The 24,675-nt window shown below is 29.8% G+C and overlaps 2 protein-coding genes across 2 annotated transcripts; both read left to right on the forward strand.

Moving 5' to 3' along the window:
* Window positions 1-3,846: 3,846 nt before the first annotated feature.
* LOC111029573 (putative uncharacterized protein DDB_G0271606) lies at window positions 3,847-16,548 on the forward strand. The gene is made up of 5 exons (XM_022308623.1): window positions 3,847-3,988; window positions 11,519-11,842; window positions 12,973-13,116; window positions 14,965-15,165; window positions 15,275-16,548. Exons 2-5 carry the CDS (start codon window positions 11,522-11,524, stop codon window positions 15,794-15,796), a joined length of 1,188 nt encoding a protein of 395 aa, XP_022164315.1. The 5' UTR covers window positions 3,847-3,988; window positions 11,519-11,521; the 3' UTR covers window positions 15,797-16,548.
* A 4,136-nt stretch (window positions 16,549-20,684) lies between these two features.
* LOC111029612 lies at window positions 20,685-23,797 on the forward strand. Its single transcript, XM_022308678.1, has 2 exons — window positions 20,685-21,026; window positions 21,664-23,797. The coding sequence occupies exon 2, from the start codon at window positions 21,761-21,763 to the stop codon at window positions 22,418-22,420; it is 660 nt and encodes a 219-aa protein (XP_022164370.1). The 5' UTR covers window positions 20,685-21,026; window positions 21,664-21,760; the 3' UTR covers window positions 22,421-23,797.
* Window positions 23,798-24,675: the final 878 nt, after the last annotated feature.

A 24,675-nucleotide genomic window follows, 5' to 3' on the forward strand; every position in this document is an offset into this window, starting at 1 on the left:
TCTATACATTTCAAGGTAATGCTGTAAATGTGCAACACAAAATACAACTACTAATATATTTTAAATTAACAACATAGAGCATTTTAAAAATATATTTAATTAATTGTGCAATAAAATTAAATACCACATTCTTTGAAAGTTTTTAAGCACAGTAGTTTTAATGGCTTTATAGGTATAATGTCGTTGAATTTTAGGTATCTACTCACACATTTAAAGTAATAAAATCATCAACAATAGCCAGTGAAATTAACTAAAACATATTTTCACAAGCATGAAGGTAGTACCTAAATGAACGCACACTTTTACTATTATTTTCACTATTTTTATGTAGTCGTTATATATAATACAATTTATTACTATAATCCATCGGTACTAAATATAAATAAGTAACTATTATATTATCGATGTTTCGCTTGGAAATTGTATAAAATCTATACTGAAGATAAATATACCTAAGTTTTAAGTATAACTAAGAACCTATAAGCATTAAATCGTAAGTATATATATTATCACATATAATATTATGTTCTATGGAAATTGACAAATATTAAATCCTGAAATAATTAAATGTAGATAACTTTGTCTAAGTGAACAGAACCACTTAAAATTTTTAAAAAATATGTTCCGAGATAGTAGATCTACTCTCTTTTAATTTCAACTATTTTTGAGTAAACTTACAAATATTTTATTTTAGAGTCCAATAAAAATAAGTTATGTATTGGTATTACATTTTCTGATTTGTCGATAATGTTGTGGATACATCCCCTATTAGTTGAAATACCATATGTTCAATTTTTAGGGTAATACAGTACTTACGTTTTTCATTTGAACAACTTTGCATTTTATTCAGGGGTTTTCATCAGATGAAGAACCTTAAAATACACAAAGTTCGAAAAAAATTAATTTTTTACGTTTCTTTGTTGGTGTATCTAAAATAAAATTGTTTTGAAAAGGGACTACAATTTTTGAGACCAGATTTGGATTTACTCTGATTTTCCTTACATTCTTTTAAATATTAAAAATTGACTATTTTAGGACGAACTAAAATTATAAGATTAAGATTAAGTTTAAAATCAAGTTATTACTTTATTTATTACGTGAAATCACTTGGTAGCGTATAAAATTATACACTGTAGAAAAATGCAAAATGGATAAATCGTATAACTGTATACCGTCTCAAAAATCCATTTGGGAGGTATAAATAAATTTATAAGCCAAAGTTGTTTGGAAAAAATAGGAAAATATAATCCAGTCCCTAAAACGGGGGTCCCTTCTATTCAAGACAATTTTATTTTACTATGTATACATAAAAAAAAGATTAAAATTAATTTTTCATCAAATAGTGTATTTAAACAACCTCTTTCCAATGAAAAAAACACTTATATAATGCATGGTCGATCAGATAGCAGGTGGACTGAGATCAAGTCGTGTCTTGTAGTACATATAACGTTAAGCACCTGATAATACTTCAGGGACATTATTTTTTGATATTCATTAGTAGGTATGTAGTTAACACATAAACAAAAAAATAAAGCGGCGCATAAATATATTGAAAATATTTGAACCAAATCTGTTCTAACGGACATATTCAATTTCCAATTACTTAATACAATGTTATTATTTATACACGGTGTGTTGAAAAAAAGACCAATGTCATTATTTGCAAGTTATAGAGGTATATTTTAATCATACAGTTTTGATTTTAAATTCTTCCCCTGACCTAACGAAATAGTTTTAAAATTTTTAAAATACACTTCGGTGCCCTCTACCCACCCTCTGATGAAATCTAGATATGCTCTTGAATAAAAACATTATAAATGTATAACTATATATTATATATAAATTATAGTTAGTATTATATTATTATAAATACACAATATACATATATCAATACACGATAGTACATACATATTACAATATACCTATTACATAACATAATATGAATTAAAATGTATAATTAATGATAATTTCATTTATCACAATTTAGAATACTTAAAAGTAAAATGCAATCATAATTTATTCCCAAAAAAAAAAAAAACGTAGGGCGTGAATGTTATATACTTATTTACAGTGTAATTAAGGACCATCAATTTTGGATTTCTGATGTTGGTAAATTTAAGTCAGCTTCTATATTATAATTGTACCTCTGCCTAATATCCTGTACATTTTTTTTCTTATTCTATGCCAATGCATTACAAATAAATGAAAAAATGCAAAACATATTATTTTATTCTATAATAAAGTAATTATGTAATGATTAATAAAATACAATCAATTCGCTAGATTTTAAAGTAAAATTTTTAAAATATTACATAAAAACAATATATTCAATGAAATTAAATGTATACATTAAATATTATACCACATTATTACGTTATAATATGAAATTGAATCACAAAAGTATTTAGACAGGTAGGTTTCAAACCTACCATTAAACCATTCTGTTTTAAAGGTACCTACATTCAATTAATTATTCAAAGTCAAACCTCTTTATTTTGAAAAAATAAATTATTTTTATTTGTTTTATATTATATTCTATAAAATTTAATTTTATGAATGCATATCTACTATTATTTATTGTAAATAATTAATACCATGGAGATTAAAATTAGTTTTAATACAAAGAAAGTTTTCAAAATGTAATACCATATCATATTACCTATATTTAAAATTTTAATTATTCATTATAATAACTGTCTGTATAATTTAATATAGAAAATGTCAACATGAATATTTAGTTACATTGATTGCATGTTTAATAAGCTATATTTAATTTTTTCAATTCTATTTTAACCATTATATATTAACCACAAATCGGCGTATGTCAATAGGACAACATGTGCATTCATATTAAAATGGTAGGTATATTAATTTGATTTTTAGATCATCGATGGCGTAACTTGACAATCAGAAAGTATATTTTTTTTTAAATGTACAATTTGTTTTTGTAAGATTTAAATTAAATTATAAAATCAACACTTGATCAAAAATGAATGACGATATTTATAATGATATTGATATTGATAATAAAAAAAATAATTAATATTTTAGATTGATACTATGAAGTTCAATACTAATTATTAAACTGCACGCCTAGGTCAGGGACTCTCATTATAATTATAATTATTGTTATTGTTATTATTATTATATTTGATTCGACATAATAATAGACGACGTATAATTTATTAATACCATGATGTATTATTTAATGTTCGATATGAAATATAGGCCGATTGTTCGGAATTATAAAATAAATAAAGCATTGCATAAAATAATATTTTAAGCGACATAATGAAATAGGTAGAATAGATTGTTTTTCCAAACAACGGTTTCGTTTTCAAAATACTCTCATTAAGGTGGTTAGCCAATCCAATATATTAGGTCCGAACACAACATTATATTATTACATTTATTAATATATTATAATATGACAATACTAAAAGCCGCTGGCGGTTCACAATATCATATTCACAATATGCACATACGAACTATACCATACGCCGCTTAGTAAAGCGTGTTCCTTTCATTAATTTTCGCTATAATAACAACAAGTAATTAATTATTATTATTTTAATATTTTAATATAATATAGTTTACGTAGCACATATTAATTACACCAATGTCTGGTACCACCGCCACCGTGCACGGTGTAAGTAGTAAATACATTCCTCTACTACATAGTCAGCGCAATGGTAGGTATATGGTAAATAATATTATTATAATAATGAAAAGTACTTCTACCTATATAATCGTTATTAAATAATCGCCTCGGCCGAATATATATTATGTATAGTGGGAGGCTGAAAAAAGAGAATGGTGTCCGGATGAAAGTAAAACGGCGGTTATAGTAAGGAACCGCACGAGCGCAAGACGTACTATTTTGACAGAAACGGTCTGCCAACGTGCTCAACCGGATCGCTCTTGTCAGTCAGTCCACAGCCCGTCGTCTTCCTGTCCGCAACAAGAGAACAAGGACCAAAATCTTAACGTGAGTACCTATGTACATTATACCTACAAGTGTCCCGTACAAGTATCTACACTTAACGTTTTAAAATAATATTTTAAGTATTGTAAATGCAATAAATTATGCGATGTACCTGCCTATTGTAATATCGTGGTTAGTAATGAGTTTACTATGATAAGTGATTCGACAGTAGGTATAATACACTTTACTATTCAATTACAAGTATGATGTCCACCGAAAATCGGACGGTGCAAGTGCAACTGTGCAAGTACCTATAAGTTATAACACAACATTTGTTTAAACTCTAAAGACTCTAAGACACTTCCTTAAATAAATAAATACACACAACATTTAATTGAATTCACGTATGGTAAATGTACCATACTATTATTTTGAATCTAAATTAAAAATATTAGATTTATAATGCAATAAAATTATGATATAAATTGTAAATCAGTAAATCTTAAAAGTAAAATATTACTTTTTCTTTACATATTATTAACATTATAAAACAATTTTTTTTAAATAATAACCATGCTAGGTATATGGAGTAGGTATGTCATTCTTTCATAGAATACTTAATTTAAATGTATCCATTATTATCTGATAATTTAATTATATTTTAAGGGGAAACTTTGTACAGCGTCTTATCTGGCAGGAAAATTTAGTTGTTAGATTCAAACTAGGTACATTTATCTTAGATTTTTATTTTTTTAATATTTCAAATTTATTACAAATATTTTTTTGATACATTTTTGCTATTTTCTGAATTTATTATTTATTCTGTAGATTTTATATTAAAAAATATGTTTTTTCTTTGGCTTAGAATTGCATTTAAAATAGTCTATAGTCGTTTTAAGTTGATTTTATCAAATTTACATTAACAAATAATTTATAATTACATTGTAAGATAGTATAGTACTACTACTTCTACTACTAATAATATACTACCTAGCCATCTAGATATATCCAAGACATATTCCATACTAGTAATATGTATTTGCTTACAAAATATATTAATTAAATCGTCATTCAAGTGCCTATATACATTTTTATTTAAATAATAAACTTACAAATAGAATAATAAAAATAAATAATATTGACTTATTATTTATTATCCGGTAACGATGAAAATTGTTAAAAAAAACATATTTATGCTCTATTTTTTTTAACTATAATATATATTTTTTTAAATTATGTGAAAAGTATATTGTGTGCCTATACAAAATTAAATTTTTATTAGTTAAACAGACACCTATACAAAATTCGTATGGTTTCATGAATGTGAATTTCAAAAGTGGAGTTCAAAAGCTCCTAATGCAATAAACAATTAATATTTTAAAAATTACATATTAATAATAATAATAGTTTTTATAAATCAACCTTAAATTGTGATAATTGCATAAGTATTTTAAGCATAGATCCACTGAACTGTAGTTCAACTATCTATAAATATAATATACTATATTTACATTAGTAGATTTTAATTTCTTATATAATATATTGAGATAAATATTTTTTAAGATTTGAGAACATTCCCAAAAAATAGTTTAAAAATAATACTTGATAACGATAATATATATGTGTAGAAAGCAAATGCATAATATGGTATGCTACTAAACGAGATTTAAAATTATTAAAAGTGCAATAATTACGAGAATGAGAGTTATCAAATGAATACGGTTTTGTGGTTTCTAATTCCTTAATAAACTACAAAAATGTAAAACTTGTTACAATGAAAGTTAATTGTTTAACTTGGAAAGCATTTTATAAATTATCGGTATTACCTAAATATTATGGCTGCATTTTTTTTATGAATTTTTTTTTATCATGCGAGTACGCTATTTTAATTATTAAAGGTAATAGTATGGTTATAAGATACCAACAAGTATTATGATCATTTACTTAGGCATCATAATATTAGTATTTAAAATTTGAATTTTTGGAAATAATTATTTTCTATAATTATTGTGACGTACACTTTATGTTTGATATTTCAGTCAATAGTTGATTTTTTTGTAATGTAATACAATTTAAAAATACACAAATACATTATAATATACCATACACATCTAAATGCGTTTTTATGCAACACTAAACATAGTTAACTTCGAGTAAATAATAATAATTTATTACAATTTTTAACATAGTTTCTACATTAATATTATTAAATTTCCTAACTGCTAACAGACCATAAACACCAGTTATCTATTTAAAAACTATTTATGCAATTGAACCGAATAATTATTAAAGTTTATAGAGTGATTTTTGTTACATCTTATTTGTTTTCAAGTTTTTTTGATTCGATTGTGTAACATAATATATTCAAATTCAATGTGTAGGCTAAAAACAAGTATTCGTGTTCTAACATGATATGATATTATATTACGTGTGATGTAATTAAATAATTTTTCTTAACTTTTTTAATGGATATAATGCAACACTTTCTCTAACGACGCAGTACAAACATGACCGCAACCTTGATATATTGAATTTAAAAGAAAACAGATCAGACTAATCTAACCAATGATTTTCCACATAAATATTGTAATAACAATTAATGGACATTATTGTATGCATCGTTTGTTGTTTTTAAACCACATTCTTACAAACTCTCACTGCAACATGCCATTGATTTTTTTAATTGTTTCCTTTCCGTTTCGCCTACAAGAATAATGTGCCTACTTGTTCGGAGCTCACATCTATATTAGAATATATTTAAGAAATCACACTTCAATCCATCGGTTTCGTCAATCGAACGAAAATACAACGCGCATCGTTAAACATTACACGTATAAAATGTCGTCAACGTGAACAAAACGGTTAATTTTCATCCCGACGTTCTCTCTTTCAGAGTCAATTAATATTTTACAACTTTTTTTCTCCCCTCCGCACAAAACATGCCCCACTGCAACATTATAAATTATAATATAATATATGTCCTAACCCGTATTCGTGTTGATTGATTGCTGAACATATTACCGCTCGTGAGTGCCTAATTGAGTTATGTCCATGTCTTCGACGATGGTTGCAAAACCTCACTGAAATGTACGATCATCATGTACCATAAATACCGTCATCGGAGCTTCTGCATGCACCTATATGCATGCATCATGAATGTATTAGTATAGTATGTGCCACGGCTATAGATCGTGACTATAGGGTTCGCTCGCATATATATTGGTACCTACACACAGTCGATGTCAATTATATTATATAACAGTTTTCTCATGCCCCAACGATGACCCACAAAATGAGAAAAAAATTGCTCATCGAGTGAAATTGAAACTGGTTAACCGCAGATCGGCTCGCATTTGTTGTCGTCGTCGCACAGAGCGGAATCACACTACATCACATTAATACTTTACTGCCACAGCCGGACGGCAAAGGGTTTTATCGGGCGAACCTGACTTAGTTTACACTATACCCATTACCCATAGTAATGCTGTTTGTTTCACATGTTTTTCTTTTTGACAATATTTAATATGTTTGTGATGCATATAATATATACGCATAGATCACAAGAACGATTTTTTTATTTCCGTAGCGAATCACTGCCGCAGCAGAGAAAGCACGTTATATTGTTATCAAGATTAACGAAAACAAAACAAAAAATAACGTCATGCAGATGAAACGTCAGAGATACTGTGTTTATAAATAGGTGTTTGCATAGACATAGAGATATCATCTCCCATCGGAGACACGCGTGGAATCTCTAAATCGCTCTCATCATAATATTATAATATTTGACTCGAGAAAACGTTATCCATTGCTTGATTATGTATTTTCGTCGAATTTTGCAGTCTCAGGAGTAATCGCATCGTTAGCCTCGATTTTTAGAGACTGCGAAATTAAAAAAAAAAAAAATCATAGTTAAACTTCATTCGTCATAGTTCTGTTTGTTTTTTTTTTCCATACAACCGTTTTTGCCGAGCGTATATTTACACCTGCTCGCCGAAGAACGGAACGATCATAATACAATGTTCGCATTGTCTGTAATTTTTGAGATATCGTCAAATAGCTTGTACACCTACGATATATGTATATAATATTATGTTATGTACGGCGACGTTATGTCGTTACAGGTTTGTCGTCAAGTCTCGTTTGCCATTGATGAGTGCTGTTTACAAGCCGTTATGGAATAACAAGAATTTTGTTTAATATTTTGTATGATATGTAATGTGATCGAATATCGTAAGAATGTACACAACTATACTAGCAAATACAATTTTATGGCCCGAAATCTCCTTTCGGAATACAAATTACATAACATAAATCTACATCGTTGGCCGAAGTTAAACTATGTATTATTTTCCCAAACAAAATCTAGAAAAACGTGACTATAAAAAGATTCTCGAAGGATTATTATTATGATATGTGCGAACATAATATAATTACTTTTATATTATAATCATGTGCAACTCAATTTATTTATTTGCCTTTAAATTTAATTATTGTTATTATTTCGTTAACCTCTTAAGCTGTGTTTAAAATATATTTTGAAACAAAATTGTTTTGAATACTCGTATTTAATTTTGGTTATTAAATAATATATTGAGAGGCAAGGGCGCAAATAATTGTCTTCCCGCACTAGTCACGGGTAGGTAATAGTTTTTGTTACACCTCTACCACCTCCGAAATCGCATCAACCGATATAACTGTAATCAACAATGAACTTTTCTTGCCTTTATCGATATCTACTTATCTAGATTGACCCATACTGTTTTGTGGATAGCACGCGGCTGACCTATCAATCGCAGGTGGTATTTGAAATTATATTAAACAAAACGTATTAATGATACGTTATGTTTAAGTTATTAATCTGATTTAGACTTTTTCACACACCTTGTGGAAAAAAAGCATATTAATTTTTATTGCCTGTTGGACGAAAAAAAATTATTTTCAACGCTTAAATTTTCTCTTCGACAATTAAACTTTCTGTATATACCGTGATAATATTTGTACAATGGTATTTTAATGTATAGATTATAAATTATAATACTCTGCGGCCTACGCTCTATGTGAATCAATGTGTATAAAATGAGAATACTTTTCTAAATTATAAACTGGTTTAAATCATGATTTAATTTGTTATTGTTATATTAATGATGCCTACACGTATGTTCTAATTTAGATTCAAAACAGGTGTAGGTGTAGGTGTAAGGTGTATAACCTAATCGGGTGTGGATAATTAACGTTACAATATAATCAACATATAACTACGTTTAGAGTATTCGGAGTAAACAAAAGTACGTTCTATATACTTATTATTTTTTTCGTCGCCGTTACGTCGTCGTATACAGTACAACTACAGTACTACACACTGTACTCAGGACAGAACATTGTTGGATCCAAAATTATCCTGTAACCCAAACGACATTAAAATAAGCTTATCGGAAAACGCTGCTAAAAAATACACGCGCACGACACGCAGTGCATAAAATTCAACCGGCAGGTCACGTTTGGTATTTCGTCGTCCCATATTATATGGTATGGCATGGTTATGACCGCGTATCCCCGAGATTGCCGAGATTTATGTGCACCATGAAAATAATCTGTTGAATAATTTTACTTTAAGCTACCTATATACTACGAAGCTCGTTTAAAACGTGATTCGACCGTATAATTTTTATGCGCTGGTTATATATTCGCGAGTCGTAGCATATAGTATTATATACGATTCGCGAACGTGACGTCAGCCGGTACAGGATACGCGAATTCAGTGATGGAGATAAGATTTTTCTTCCAAATGGGGTATATACTTTTTTTGGTTCATAAGTTTTTTTACTCGATCTATTACAAAAAAAAAAAGAACAATAAGAACAATTGATGGTAAATACCTGTAAGTTAAAATAAAAAATAAAAAGTTAGATTACACAGACTGCAGAAGACTCCCAGAGGGAGTACTACGACGAAAATATATACTAATAAAGTAATAATTGAAATTATAATAGCATAATATGGTTTCAATTAAAGCTAAGTACACAATCTCTCAGATTTAATACACTTGGTTTTTTTCTGGGGTTGTGAAAAAAATAAAATTAATTTTTACAAACCTTTAAGCGATAATGTGATGTTGAAATAATTAAATATTATTTATAACTAAAATAACAATTCTATTATTTAAAATTGATTCTTGTATAGGCCATAGAGCTATCATTTATACTAAGTTCCGTTATAGCCTGCACGTGTGTAGTCTTTTTCTTGTCATGGCTCATGACGAATCACTTGCTAGAGCTATGAGCTTATTGCATGGTTATATAATTACAAACAATTATCGTACGGAAAATTCTGACTATTTGACGACCATCCAATTATAATAATGACGTGCCAACTAACCCTTTCTCGGATAAGGTCCCAAACGGTGTAGATCTTATTACATAAGAACACGCGGATTACAGGTCTTAAAGTCGTATTAGCATACGTATCTTCTATGTTGCATTTTGATTTACCATTTTTATACAATGAATAAGAAAATTTCAGGATAACGCAACTTATTTATATACCTAGGTATTTTATAAGATTTTATGTTACAACGTCGCTGTTGCAGTCCTCTTATGTAGGAAGAAATATTATACAATATTATATTATATATTATTATGTAATATATAATAGTATATATGGGTGGTACTGATATATTTGACTATATTATATAATATGTCGAACCAAGTGCATACATATAGAAAGAGAAGAAGGTGTTAAACACACATAGATTGATTCCAACTTCTTTGGAGCCTAATTCTACAGAGCATCGCGTGATAATTTTAAACATATGAAATGTATGTAATTTACACCACAGACTAAGATAGTTCGTGATTTAAAATTATTATAATCGTTTATAAAAAGAAAAGAAAAATATGATGGGTGAGGTGACTTGATCCTGGTTGAGGGATAGAGTGAAAGCCTATATGACCACCTAGCACTCATATAATATGGTTCTTCAGTCTTATAACTCGAAACTGCGAGATACGAATGTTGCATCATGCTCTACCAGATAGTTATTAAGTTTTAGCAAAGTTATTAAATTATATAGTTCAAATAAGACTGCAATTTCTGTCAGTTGAAATAAAATATACGATATACAGTGGTGTACTCTTATTGCAAAGTTGAGGTTCTTAGAACTCGGTGGTTATGGTATATCTGCGTTATATACTGTTCTACGGACTCCCTTGGAAGTTATATTATCTAATTTCCCCGTCCCTATACGCAGTAGACTAGTCTACAATTCGCCAACGTCCTTGTTGTTGTAATTCGCATGTGCGAACTGTGGATTTTCTAAATTAGAAATCCTAATTTTACGAGTATTTAGCCCTTCTGTATATGTGTGATTTAGATAGGTCCCCGATTTACATTCATCGGTCAACCACTTAGCCCAAAATCGTACTCAATAACAACGTGTTGACGTCTTAATATTGCAAAAGGACACGGGGCTTACTGACCACGGTTAAGAGGTTGACGAGGTCAAGAATAAAATATTACCTAATAATGCGTTGACATTATCATTACTTGTATCGTCGACGTCACTCAAAATACGCTCGTTTCGTTTTCCCTCAGAATATGAAGACCACTCCGGTATTGTGCGTGGCAGCTTTCGCGGTGATGCTGCAGGCCATGTGCGCGACCGCAGCCGGCGGTGAACGCCAACAGCAACAGTTACCGCTGTTCTTCCAAGCGGGCCGACCGTTCAACGCGCCCGGCGCCCCGTTGCCCAAATTCGTGGGAATCGCGGGTAACCAACCGCCGCAGGCGTTCCGCACGGCACCACCGCAGGTGGACGAGGAACAGGAGGACGAAGAGCAACGCAACGACGACGAACCGCACCAGCGCAACGTGCTCGCTCCCACCCCACTGCCGTTCAGACCGCAACCGACGCCACAGGTACCGTATAATATAATATTATTTTGTCGATTTCTTATACTTATACTTAGCTCTCAATAGCTACTTACTAGTTACTTTTTTGGTAATATATAATACGAATATATAGATAGTATTACACTGCAGTCAGAACTCGCGAAAGTGTACACCGGTGCGGGCACGTAATTCGTTACCGTCCGACGAGATAACGACTGCCGCCAGATTCTTCCCGAACCCAATTTTCCCACCACCAATCTAAACTTAAATTTGAGAGATTGCAACGTCACTGCAAGCAAAAATACTTACGATCCAGTATCCACTACGATATTATGATTATTATTATTATGCAAATATAATAATATTATAGATAAGTGAACAATAAAATAAAAGAAAGGTGCCTACGAATTAAAGGTTGTATAATATTATGACGCCATCATCGTAAAGATCACTTGTTTCCACAGACATCATAAAAATATAATATGCGTACACAAATAAAATTATTATAATATACTATCAATGAAATGCCCGAAATTTAAAACCAAAAAAAATAAGAGTTACTCTCGTGACGAAGAATAACATTATAACTTATAGATGGAGGAATATGTCGTAGACTTTTGGATAAAATGTGTGCCGCCGCTGCCGAGTAGTACATATTAATGCGCCGCAGACGAGGCCTATATGGCTATATGTGAAACAGCGGTCTTGCCTTGTCATCGCAGTTATTATTCGACAAATCCATTTTTGAGAGCATTAAACTTAATTACCTCGTCGTTTGAACTGCAGTGTACACATGTATAACAATTATCTCAATCTTTCGGATGACGTTGAAAAAACTACGTCACAAGGTCGCGATCGTTAGCATTTTGCACTGCACAATATTATATAGGACGTCGACGAGTCTAACCAAGTCGACCCGAGCCGACCCACAAGTTTCTGAATGTACGAATATACCAGACGAGGTTTCGCAACGACAGTCACTTTTTAAATTTTAACGCAATATAATATTATTATAATGTGCACCGCGTATACGAGAGATGACGTAAATCGTAGTAAACACTTCCGATTATCGATTTCTTCGAATCGTAAAATGCGCAATAATCTAATTAGGCATATTATAATTAACGATCGTGTGTTTTGTAACTTGACGTTTCCAGTTCAATCAATTCCGCGCTTCTCCGTCGCCATCCCCGCAGACGTTGCAGCCGATCCGCATCAACAGGCCGACCGAAACTCCGCTCAGAAGACCACAGCCTCTTTCGCCGTCGCAATACAAACCGCTGTCCAGCCAACCGTTGTCGGTAAGTCGCACACGTTTTATGTTCATACGGTTCATCTGACCTGTGAGCATACAATATGTAATATTATTTGATATTTAACACATTTTCATTATTTTACTTACATTTTATTTTTAATACGTAACGATACTCGGGTTCCAATTACACGTCCCAGTGTTCACTTTAAAACATCTCATGCCGGTAATTGTCGCTTAGTAATAATTTTTTTTTTTTGTGAGTTTTTCAAGCGTGCTTTCTGTGATGTCTAATCTGTGAATTTACCATGATCTATATCATAATGAATAATTATCGGATTCAAAATGTTCAAATGTTTAACCTTTTTAATATTTACGGCAAATATTATTACCTAGAGCATAATACTTAAAATTATTATGTTCATAATTCATTTTTTTCATAACGATTTTGAATTTCATGTGCAATGTACATATATATTTACACGCTTTAGAATTTTGACCAAATTTTCAAATCGAAAAATAATTTTAAATTTTGATTTCCCTATAAATTAATGGAATGTTTACAACTTGAAAACATAGATGATCGGAACTGAAATTATGTATATTCATTCAACCACCCGGAAAAACACGATTAAAATATAAATATCTTTAATTATGCGGAAAACGTAGATAATAAAGCAGTGTATCTATAGTGGTTCTTAAAACGAAATCGAGTATTATGATGGACGTCCTCCTCTAAGGTTTCGTAGGATTCGAACGGTGCGGTGATACCTATTGATTTCAATAGCGATTTTTACTAATATATAGGACATCGACACCTTTATTGTTGTATCGTACAAATCGTTCTAGCGTAAAGTGAATCAATGTTTGAATAACTACCACGGGTCCATTATGCTCGCAACGAAAATCGACATTCCCGAAAATATTATGTTTAATGATATAATACGTTTTAAGGCGCTGTTATTATGTCACTCGAGTCTGACGCATTTCCAGTGGACACCGTGCCTAAATCTGTATAACAATATATTATATATTATTATAACGTCGTCAATAGTCTAAATAACAATAACAGCAACAACAACAACATGAATGATAATATATATATATATTATCGACTGTATAGTACTATAGTGTATAAGATAAATCACTAAACAAAGTGTTTTTATTTTATTGATTACAATGCGATTCGTTCAGCAATAAATAATATTGTATATGTTTGTGTTGAATAATGTGAAACGGCGAAGAGTTAACATAATATCTGAATACATTTATTATGTATAACCTATGTGGTATAACAATTATTTTTTAAATAACATGTTCTTATGCAACACAGTTGATTCCATCGCACTTATTGTAATATATGTATAATATAATATAATGTTTATTTAAAATATATGTATAATATTATAAATATTTTATATTATACATAAAGCTGAGTGATAAATTAAATTTAAAAAAAAAACATTTTGTTTCCTGGTAAATAAGAAATTGTTTGACTTTTATACTATCAATGATCGTACTTAATAAGTAATAATAATATTATTAATATTATATAGGAACTGTCCCCACTCCCATAAAATAGAATATTGTCTTCGTTCTTATTGTTTACACGATCACACGGCGCGTAATGTAGGCAATATTGATTCATCCATGTGTTGGATATTCAAACATGTATCACTTTATTTTCGGAACTAAACTAATCTGTAACTAAAATATGGCAATATTATGCATAGTAATTAATAATAATAATTGATTTTATTAATGTTGATTGATTTAATGATTTTAAAAATGAACTTGATTATTACATTATATTATGGATACTTTATACTATTATATAAGTGTCTGGCCTATCGCCATACAATTTAATATAATTTATATTTTATGAATGTTATCACAGGAAGAAGCCCAGGAATTAGAAGAAGAAAAAGAAGAAGAACCTGACCGTCTTACACAATTGTTGCCCCAGTCTAAATTCACCTGTGGTGGTAAGACAACCGGTTATTACGCTGACGAAGGTCTGGACTGCGAAGTGTTCCATTACTGCCAAGATAGTGCTAGACACTCCTGGATATGCCCGGAAGGTTTCGTTTTCCACCAGGTGAGTTATATATCAAGACCCAAAGTCTATTTCAAATCGATTATATAATTTAATATTTTCATTAACTTTTACCTAAAACAAATATAATTAAGCCTGCGTCGGTCCACAGGTACATCTGATCTGCATGCCACCGAGCGGCGAGAACATTTGCAAGCAATCGACGCAATATCATTTCGTCAACGACTTCCTGTACAGACCGGTGAACACTGAGGAAGCCAACTCTCGACCGAATGTGACACTCAGGTACGGAGACAGGTACCACCCGGGTAGCAGTCTAGAGGCAGGAGAGGAGTACGACCACGAGGAAAGAGAGCCGCAACAACAGTTCAGACAGCCGCAGCCTGGGCTCAGACAACGCATTCAACAGCAACAACCTCAGCCCACTCAACAACACGTGCTGTCCACCCCCCGCCCGGTGCAATTGCTGCAACACCAACAGCCACAGCAACCACAGTTCGCCCGACAACCATCTCCCAACCAGGTGTTCCACTCTTCCGAGGAGATCAACATACCGTTACAGCAGAGGCGACCGGTCGTGTTACAGCAGCAGCGACCCAGCTTCCAACAGCAACAGCAACAGCTCCAGCAGCAACAGCAACAGCAAAACGACTTTGATTTCAGGAGAAAGTAGACGTGACCGACAGTGAGAGATGCTTCGATAGGTGGTATATCACCGAAAAGAAGCTCCCGTGTCCATATACATGTGTATATCGTTTACTTAATAGTTTATGAAAAATAATATTTATAAATTTTTTTTAGTTACACTAGAGCGAGTAACACTCTACTGTGCATGTATAATATTATATTGTTAAGTTAAAACCAACTCGAAATCATTTCATAAAACGACTTGTATTATGATATTGACGGATAGCGATGAATAGGATTCATTATTATTAGCATACATTCCAGTTTGCGAATAACTATATTACGGCAACACTCAATATCTTTTGATTTGAATTCATATTATGATCATAAATATATTATATCGGCCGAATATCTATTTTGCGCATAACCTGTACTTATATTTTCGAACTTCAACACCACTAACTCTAAAATGTATACACAGCATAAGTACTTATATTTAAAAACACGATAGAGTACAAACTATTACTATTTAAGTAATGCTTTTTGTTTTTAAGCCAACGAATTCATTTTGTCAACTGATTTTTAAAAGTGCACTCCACAATTTGTAGAATTAGTTTGGAAGTCGTCGCCATTTCAGTGCTGCAGTAAGCAAAATGATACATAAAAATATTATTGGAAAAACTAAATACCTACCTACTTTCGACTAAAAGTTAATTATATTATAATATAATATATTTATATATCATAAATTGATATTCGAAAAAAAATGTTTTGTCTTTTTTACATGCACCGCAATGCCATTATGCAAAAATAATTATGTACTCATCAACTGTTTATTTTTAATTGTTTCATTGTATTTTGTATTATGCTATAGCTATATTGCTATTTAAAAACTATAGTTTATAATAATATTAAATTGTGTGTTATTTAATAATTAATGTTTAAATAGTACCGACACATATCATAAGAGCTGGACATTTTGTATGTCTTTGAAAACCTGTATTTAATCGTCCAGATTCAAATGTTCTTTAAGTTATTTTCAATTAATTAAAAGTACCTGTTCAATTTCTCTTTTTTTAATTACATATTTTAGTATGTATATACTTAATGTAATTAAACCTAATATTTATAAACAAATTTAACTTACAAAAACTTTTAAATTGCTTTCATGCTGCCAATATTGCTTTTATAATACAAATGTAATCATATAAATTATATTATAATTGTGTCTTATAATTTTATTAAATATTATGTTGACGTTAATAAAACGTTTGTGATTTAAAGAAATGTTATACTGTTGTACAAATTCTATATTGCATTTACAACCTTTCTGTGTATTATGTAGGAACAATTTGGATATAATAAACTATCAAGACATATCTGTTTAGAAAACTCGCAAGGTGTATTTTACCCTTATTTATGCCCATTACAAATACACCATTTGGATACTTAAATCTGAGTAAGCTCCGTTAATGGTATCTTCGTAAGGTACTGAATGGCCAGTAGGCAGAGTGGAACCCAAATTGAGAATTAGAAAATATTAATTAAAGTTGGCTTAACAGACTTAGTCAGTTAGAATAAAATACTCATAGTGCCCTACTCTAAGTGAGCAAAATAATCATTTCAAAACAAGACTCGGGTGATTATTTGGTTGATATTATATCTTATAACGCCATACCCATTTATCCAATCTATATGATAACAATAAATAACATTATATTTTATAAAACACAAATGAATTTCAACTTTAAAATAATCATATTTGCCTGATTTTTAGTTCCCACATCTTACTCATCATCAATTACTATAAATCAGTACGTTATAAGTATACATTTTACATATACTATATGTAGTTTTTATGAAATGTCAACTCGAAATTTTATGGTCATCCAGTTTTTTATTTATTTAATTTACCAATTTACTTTTCCTACTCAATTGTTTTTCTCGACTTTAATTGTGACACTTATTTTCTAGATGTGTTTCACATTAGATTTATTTTTTTTAAAATATGTTTGGGTGGGTGGATTAAATTATGAATTAAATGTTCCATATGGGATATTTTCGAATAATAATTATAGTTGAATAATCATTATTCAATGATGAATTTAATAGCTATTACATTAACGGGATTATACATTTGAATCGACTCGAGTTCTCAGCTTCTACTACCTACAAAGTTATTTTATGTTTTTAATTTTAAAAGTACGTTCTGCCACCTATCGCCAGTGACCCTAGACCACGGATTAATATATTAATCCGTGCCCTAGACATAGGTAGTAAAATACAATTGATACCAGTGATAACTGTTTGATTAAATTATTTACACGATTTCAACCATAAAATATTTATGAAGGATATACGTGTATTGTATATGTATATGTATGGACTAAGAATGTTTAATTGTATGAGCTATATAACAATTATAACGGTTCATGGTTAAGTATATTGCATATGTTTATCGAAAAATAGTAAAAAAATCATGAATAATTCCTATTTTATGTCACAAGGGTTGATCTAGCCACGGATACGACAACTGTTCAATTTATTTAACCATAATCCGCTTTTAAATAAATTATTAATTATTATTATATATTATAATCAAAAATAATTATTTTAAACTATTTAATACGTACACATATATGTAGGGTATAAACTACACTAAAATAGATGTAAATACTAATGAATATGAGGTGTATAATGTATTTGAAATAGAAAGATTAATAACAAGTATACTGTTTTAAATACTTCGCACAAACCTAAGGTGTTTCCCGGAGTATAGTTTAGGCGAAATCGGTACCTATGTATTAGCCTATGTAACTTACTTGCCGTGATGAAATGATTAACGGAGACGGCGTTTGGATTGTTCGGATTTTCGTATTTCATACATTGCGCTTTTGGGAGTAAAAGTATATGTTTCTACGTCCTCCAGTTAACAGATTGTCCGTGACAATAAATATTTCACTTAGGTTCAACGAGTAAATATAAGCTCCAAAATAATATGAAAACAAACTTGTGCATAACCTGAACACTAGCCATTCCATATCTAGGGGTGCATATACGTGTGTCGTATAATGTATACATAATATTATTTAACATGTTTGTAATATAGGCGGGATTATTTTAAGCAGTAAATTAATGGTCAGGCCAGTGAAGCAAGATGTGTTGAGGTGACATTTATATTTTGTTTTATAACACCGCCGGACGCGCAGGTACGGGGCAGTCCGGTTGTCGCTGAGTAAATGAGTGATTCGGCGAGAAGCCGAGAACGGAGGCACGACGATTGTACGTGTGAAACGGCAATCGTAGTGATGACTAAGTGGCCAGAGTAAGTGTTTTTATTTATGTTTGTTTCAATTTTTGAATAATGAGTGTTTCCGGCCGAAAATAGTGTTTAAGTTTTTCAGGCTCTTGTGGCGCATAGCACTTCTTGTAAAAGGTAACACGACATTGTAGTACTCGCTTGCACGTCCAGTACTCGTTATCATGGTCAGTTACTCGTGATCGAAACCATGGTGTAAATCCTGTTAAGTTTAGTTTAATAATCCTTTTGTAGTTTTGTGCAGTACTCGCTATCGTGGTCATTATAATCTTATCATCTGTTGTTGAATTTTAAATTTAAGTAATTAAAAAAATTAATTTGTGAATAGATTTTAAGCTCTGCGATTTAACTAATTAGGCATGTAAGTAGGTAGGTAGCCAGGTAGGTACTTGCAATTCATTGTCCTCAATGCAACATTAGTACATTATTACATACAACATTACAACACCCATAAAATAATCCACTTTGCATTGGAAATTGAAATCCGGGGCTATAGTTATGTGTAAGGTATATGCGTGGTGCATCATGTCCAAAAATCAAATATTGATAATCTCTGCCATGAATAATAACAAATTATAATACGAAATTTGAGTAACACTTAATTTTAGAATCTAAATGAAAATTTGAATGATACAGGCCCGTGCGCAGGATTTCAGAATGGGGGGTGTTTTGAAAAAAAAAATTTATAACATAGATACATCAATAATTAGCAAATAGTATTATAACATATTTATATTTATTATTAATTTTGTAAGTACCTATGTTAAATGAGTTTTTGAACAATACCTACTATAAAATACAAATCATTTTTTTAATAAATAATAAATAAATTATATTTATAAATTATAATTAATTTTAATGTACTTACTATCTCATCATTTTCTAGCCGTGGTTTTTTGAAAAAATTTCGAATGTCCATTTTTATGTTATTTCTAACATAACACTATAACTAACGTCTCACTGTGAGCTTACAATCGTTTTGTATGAACTATAATTATAAACAACTTTTAAAATACCCGAAATCCGTTATCGTGTAATCTCGTGTCCTACTAATTGCGGTCGAATAAAATATTATTGTGTGACGTGTATGCTCTATACTTATATTCGTACATTTATTGTCATTATATTTTATCGATAACGGCAACGATTACGAAAGTCGATAAACAGCAAACGTGAAGACAACACTATATTATATTATTATAGTATTGTACTATTATGTTATGCATTATTATTTATTACAATTAAGATTAGAAAATATGACATATAATTAATAGATCAAACATGAAAAACACGATTTTTCGGCCATGGGGGGGGGGTTGAACCCCCAAAACCCCCCCCCTTGCGCACGGGCCTGGAATGATATAATTAATTAATTGGACTGCAGTTAATGTTAAGTGTATTTTAACTTAATAGGCCCTTGCATTAAAATTATAGTACATAAAGGTTACAGATTATAGGTACCTACATGGTAAGAAACCGTTATTTCTGATTTTTAAATAACCTTTTTTCAAATATAGATATTTATTATCTATGACTATTAACTGTAATAATTATTATCAATTTTTTATCAACTGTTATTCTTATCATTTCGGTTTGCTTCGAAATATTATGTGTAAATAGCAGCAGCTGACTAGAAAAATGACCTCGATTGTTTTGTTTTGGAAAAATTAGATTAATGTTATTGTTATTATTGTGAATTGTGAATATTTGCGATTTGTGATCAGAATTCATTCGATTTATCGTGATTGTAAACTGTTAAGCAGAACAAAAATAAAGTTCCTTTTTTATTGAAATTTAAAGTGATATTACATTTTATTTTATAGTAAATTAGTAAATGTTTAGTTAATGATGACGTGTGTTGTCTTTAGTAATTATTTTGTCAGTTAAATACCGAGGAAATACATTATATATAAACTATACAGTATTATAGTAACTAAGTCAAACAATAACCAATGCTGTAAGTTATGTTATTTACGTTATTTGATTTTATACTTTAGAACAATAATACAATGCTCACAAGGTAACATAATAACAGGTTTAAATCCACTTATTTATCTTTTACTTGTAAATAAAATTAAAAAATAATAACTGTCCTCAAGAAAGTAAGTTTGTGGATTTAAAACTGATATAATACTTATAACATAAACATATAGTATATAATATAGTTGTAAATGTAGTATGTAACAATATTATGTATAAACTGCTGACAGAATTTTTTTTTTTGTCAAAACGGATCAATAAAATATATATTCTGTAGGGCCAAATATTTTGATTTGCATTTTATTTTCATTTTTTATATTTTGATGCTTATTTTTATCGGAAAATTAAATTGTTTTTTTTTTAATTGTGTCTGTAATCTGTATCTATTTAAAAAATAAAAGTTATTAAATTGACTGTAGGTAATTAATAAATATTATTTATATGCCATAATATTACTAAGCAATATAACATATTAACATACCTATTATTATGTCAATACCTATGTGTCACGTGTTGTTATTTTATTTGAGTTTATTCAACTACTTAGTTCTTTTACTAAAATATGTTTGATACCTAATTCATTTTTCGCTTTAAAAAATATCTATTTTTTTCAGATTGTTTTCATTAAAACTTGTATTTAATTGGAGGCAACAAACATAATATTTATAAAATATTATAACATTACATTGAAGACCAATTACTAAAAAGAAAATGTCTTTTCAATCATTAGACCTTCTTCTTCAACAAGCGGATGTATCAGAAAATACAAATTTTACAAAAAAAACAGACAAGATTAATTTACAAACACCATTTGGTTTAAATGATTTAATGTTTGATGACAATGAATTATATTCTTGTGACCAAAACCTTTCATCTTCAATGGAACAACTGCATCTTAACAGCCAAGTGACTGGTGAATGCCAAAACATATCAGATTATATAAGCAAACATTTATCATTATTATCTACGGATGAACCTAAACATTCAGTTGTTGAAAATGCAAATAATATTGAACCAAAACTACCTCTTTCTGACATAGAAAGTACAAGTTTCATAAATAATATAAAATGTGAAGATAAAACTACCCCTAAGCCACCTCTTAAAAATAAAGGTGCCTATATTAAAAAATACAAAATATTCCGTACTAAATCATTAGCAAAGGTTCGAAAATCACCTTTAGAAAAACCAGATTCAGGTTTAAGCTTAACATTGGGACGAAAATACCCAAAATCAAGTTTAAACTTAATGAATAATTATCTCTGTAATGTATTAATCGAAACGCGAAGCCGTGGGTTCAGATTTAACACTCCTTCTCCGGACGAATCAGTGTTATCATGGATGGATATTGTTAGACAAATGCCCAATAAGTAACATTTTTAATGTTAATAAGCTCTAAAATAAATAATTTGTTATTTTGATACTGTTAAATGTACTATTTAACAAATTGACTATAGATCATTAAAAAAAGTGAAAACGAAAGATGAAATATTATTGAAAATTGGAACGTCATTAGTCATTACATCAAATATAATTCAGTTCTTATCTACAATATCTTATAAATGTATATATACTTTTATAAATTATAGACTACCATTTTGGTTTGTTAGTTACTTACATAAATATATACCAAGTTTAAATTACCAACCAACTTGATGTTAAACTTATTCATTTTAAGATATTTATATTTTAACCACAATATATTATACTGTGATTTTAACTATACAATTTGCATTGGTAGTTTTATATTAAATCATACATAATTATAATATATAAAAAGGTAAGCTAATCTAAAATAGCTGGTTCAATCTATTATCTAAACTTCCCTTGAATCATCAAAGTTGGTCGATAATTATAATTTAATCAATAAACAGTATTTCTTGAGTTATATTTAAATTAGGTACTTTGAGGTAGCAACATTATTAAATGTCTCAACTTACTAGAGTTGTTAAGAAACAATTATGTAATAACAATAATTATATTCACTAACTGAAGTCTATGGCATAGCTACGGCTCAAGAACTTTAGTCAGAATTTTGACAGCTTCTCTAAGCTAGTCTGATGTCTTACAGGTAGGTATTCGTATGTCTTATACAAACTTTGTAGGAGTTTTAAACTTATTAATTTGTGTTTCTATAATTTGAAATAGTAATAATTTATGAAAGTAAGTTTGAATAATTTTTGTCAATGTTAAGACTCTCTTATCAATATAGAGGCTAAAGTTTCACTAAATCGTGTTAATAGGATTTACAATGCTCGTAGTAAAATAAGCTAGTGAGCGATGTCAAACACAACATTAACTATGCTCAACAATATTTTTGGAAAAATATCAAAATGTATAAAACAATACAATTAATACAATACTGTAAATATTATTCTTATTACCTTGGCACGTAGAAAATATTATTGGTACTATCAATGTGTTCAAAAAATAATTTCCTAATAGTGAAGCAAAAAAAAAAACTATATTGAAATCAAATTTTTAATTGGGTGGATGAGGGTGTCCCTTTTGGCTTATTTTTGTCATAAAATATATGATAAAGCAATGAATGTATAACTTGGCCTCAGAATACTCAACAATTCACCCCCCCCCCTTTCAAAAAAGCTGAGCTCACCACTGATACTCATGTCTGTATGCACGCAAACCACCCTTTTGTGGGTTGATTCTTTTATTTCTATTAACATTTTTATTTATGAACTATAATGTACTTCTCATATGTATAAATATTTTTATTGATTATTCGAAATATAAATGTAAAAATTGTATAAAATTTATATTATATACCATTATCAATGTATCTAATTTGTTAATACAATAAATTCTATTTTAGCTAAATAAAATGTATTATAAATTATTTATAATTTAAATTATGCCTAGTTACTACCAGAAGCAGATTCAAAGAGTCTTAGGTTTTCTTTCTAGTCAATGTAATTAATATTAAGAAATTATTATTTTTATATATCAAAAATAATACTTGTCAGATCTCACCAAAATTATAATGTGGCCTATGCCAGTGTGTCCTGGACTCAGTAAATCGCTTTATATAAGTTGATTTTTTTCTATAAAATGATCGGAATTCCAGAATGTGGGGGCTACGCATAGAGAAGTAACTTGTCGACTGGAAGTATGTTTGGAAAATAAAGGTGGGAAATATCGAATTTTTAACATTTACAAAAAAATAAACTAGCCCAAAATTAATGTTAAAAAGTAATTTTCATTTTATTTCACGGGAGTAATTTCCAAATCCGTGTAAAAAAAAACCCAAATGTACCACCTTTTTGTCAAAATCAAATTATTTGCAAAATTTCAAAAATCCCGTAAGCTTGTGGACAGTAACTCTGTCACCTATAGTTATAAGTTTATGACTATGGTTAATGCATCAAGGAAGACTTTAAAGAAATCTATACATACATGATAGAAAAATTAAGGGTTATTATATAAAATAACTCATGTTCTATTGTGCATTTGCGCATGAGCAAACAAGAGGAGTTAAATGTTTATTCAAAATAATATGTATTTCTTTAGCTACCACGGCAAACTGTATTTCGGGCTGAGACATTTAGTGGTATAATGAGTTATAGCCGGACTCACTGTATTTAAAAATTCCAGAAATCTGAATTTGAATTAAT

Source organism: Myzus persicae, unplaced genomic scaffold (assembly GCF_001856785.1).
Source record: "Myzus persicae strain clone G006 unplaced genomic scaffold, MPER_G0061.0, whole genome shotgun sequence".
NCBI lineage: Eukaryota > Metazoa > Arthropoda > Insecta > Hemiptera > Aphididae > Myzus > Myzus persicae.

Coding starts and splice junctions, on each gene's coding strand:
- LOC111029573 (XM_022308623.1), top strand. CDS start 11,522: ATGAAGACCACTCCGGTATTGTGCGTGGCAGCTTTCGCGGTGATGCTG. Junction 11,843..12,972: donor GACCGCAACCGACGCCACAG/GTACCGTATAAT, acceptor TGACGTTTCCAG/TTCAATCAATTCCGCGCTTC. Junction 15,166..15,274: donor AAGGTTTCGTTTTCCACCAG/GTGAGTTATATA, acceptor GTCGGTCCACAG/GTACATCTGATCTGCATGCC.
- LOC111029612 (XM_022308678.1), top strand. CDS start 21,761: ATGTCTTTTCAATCATTAGACCTTCTTCTTCAACAAGCGGATGTATCA.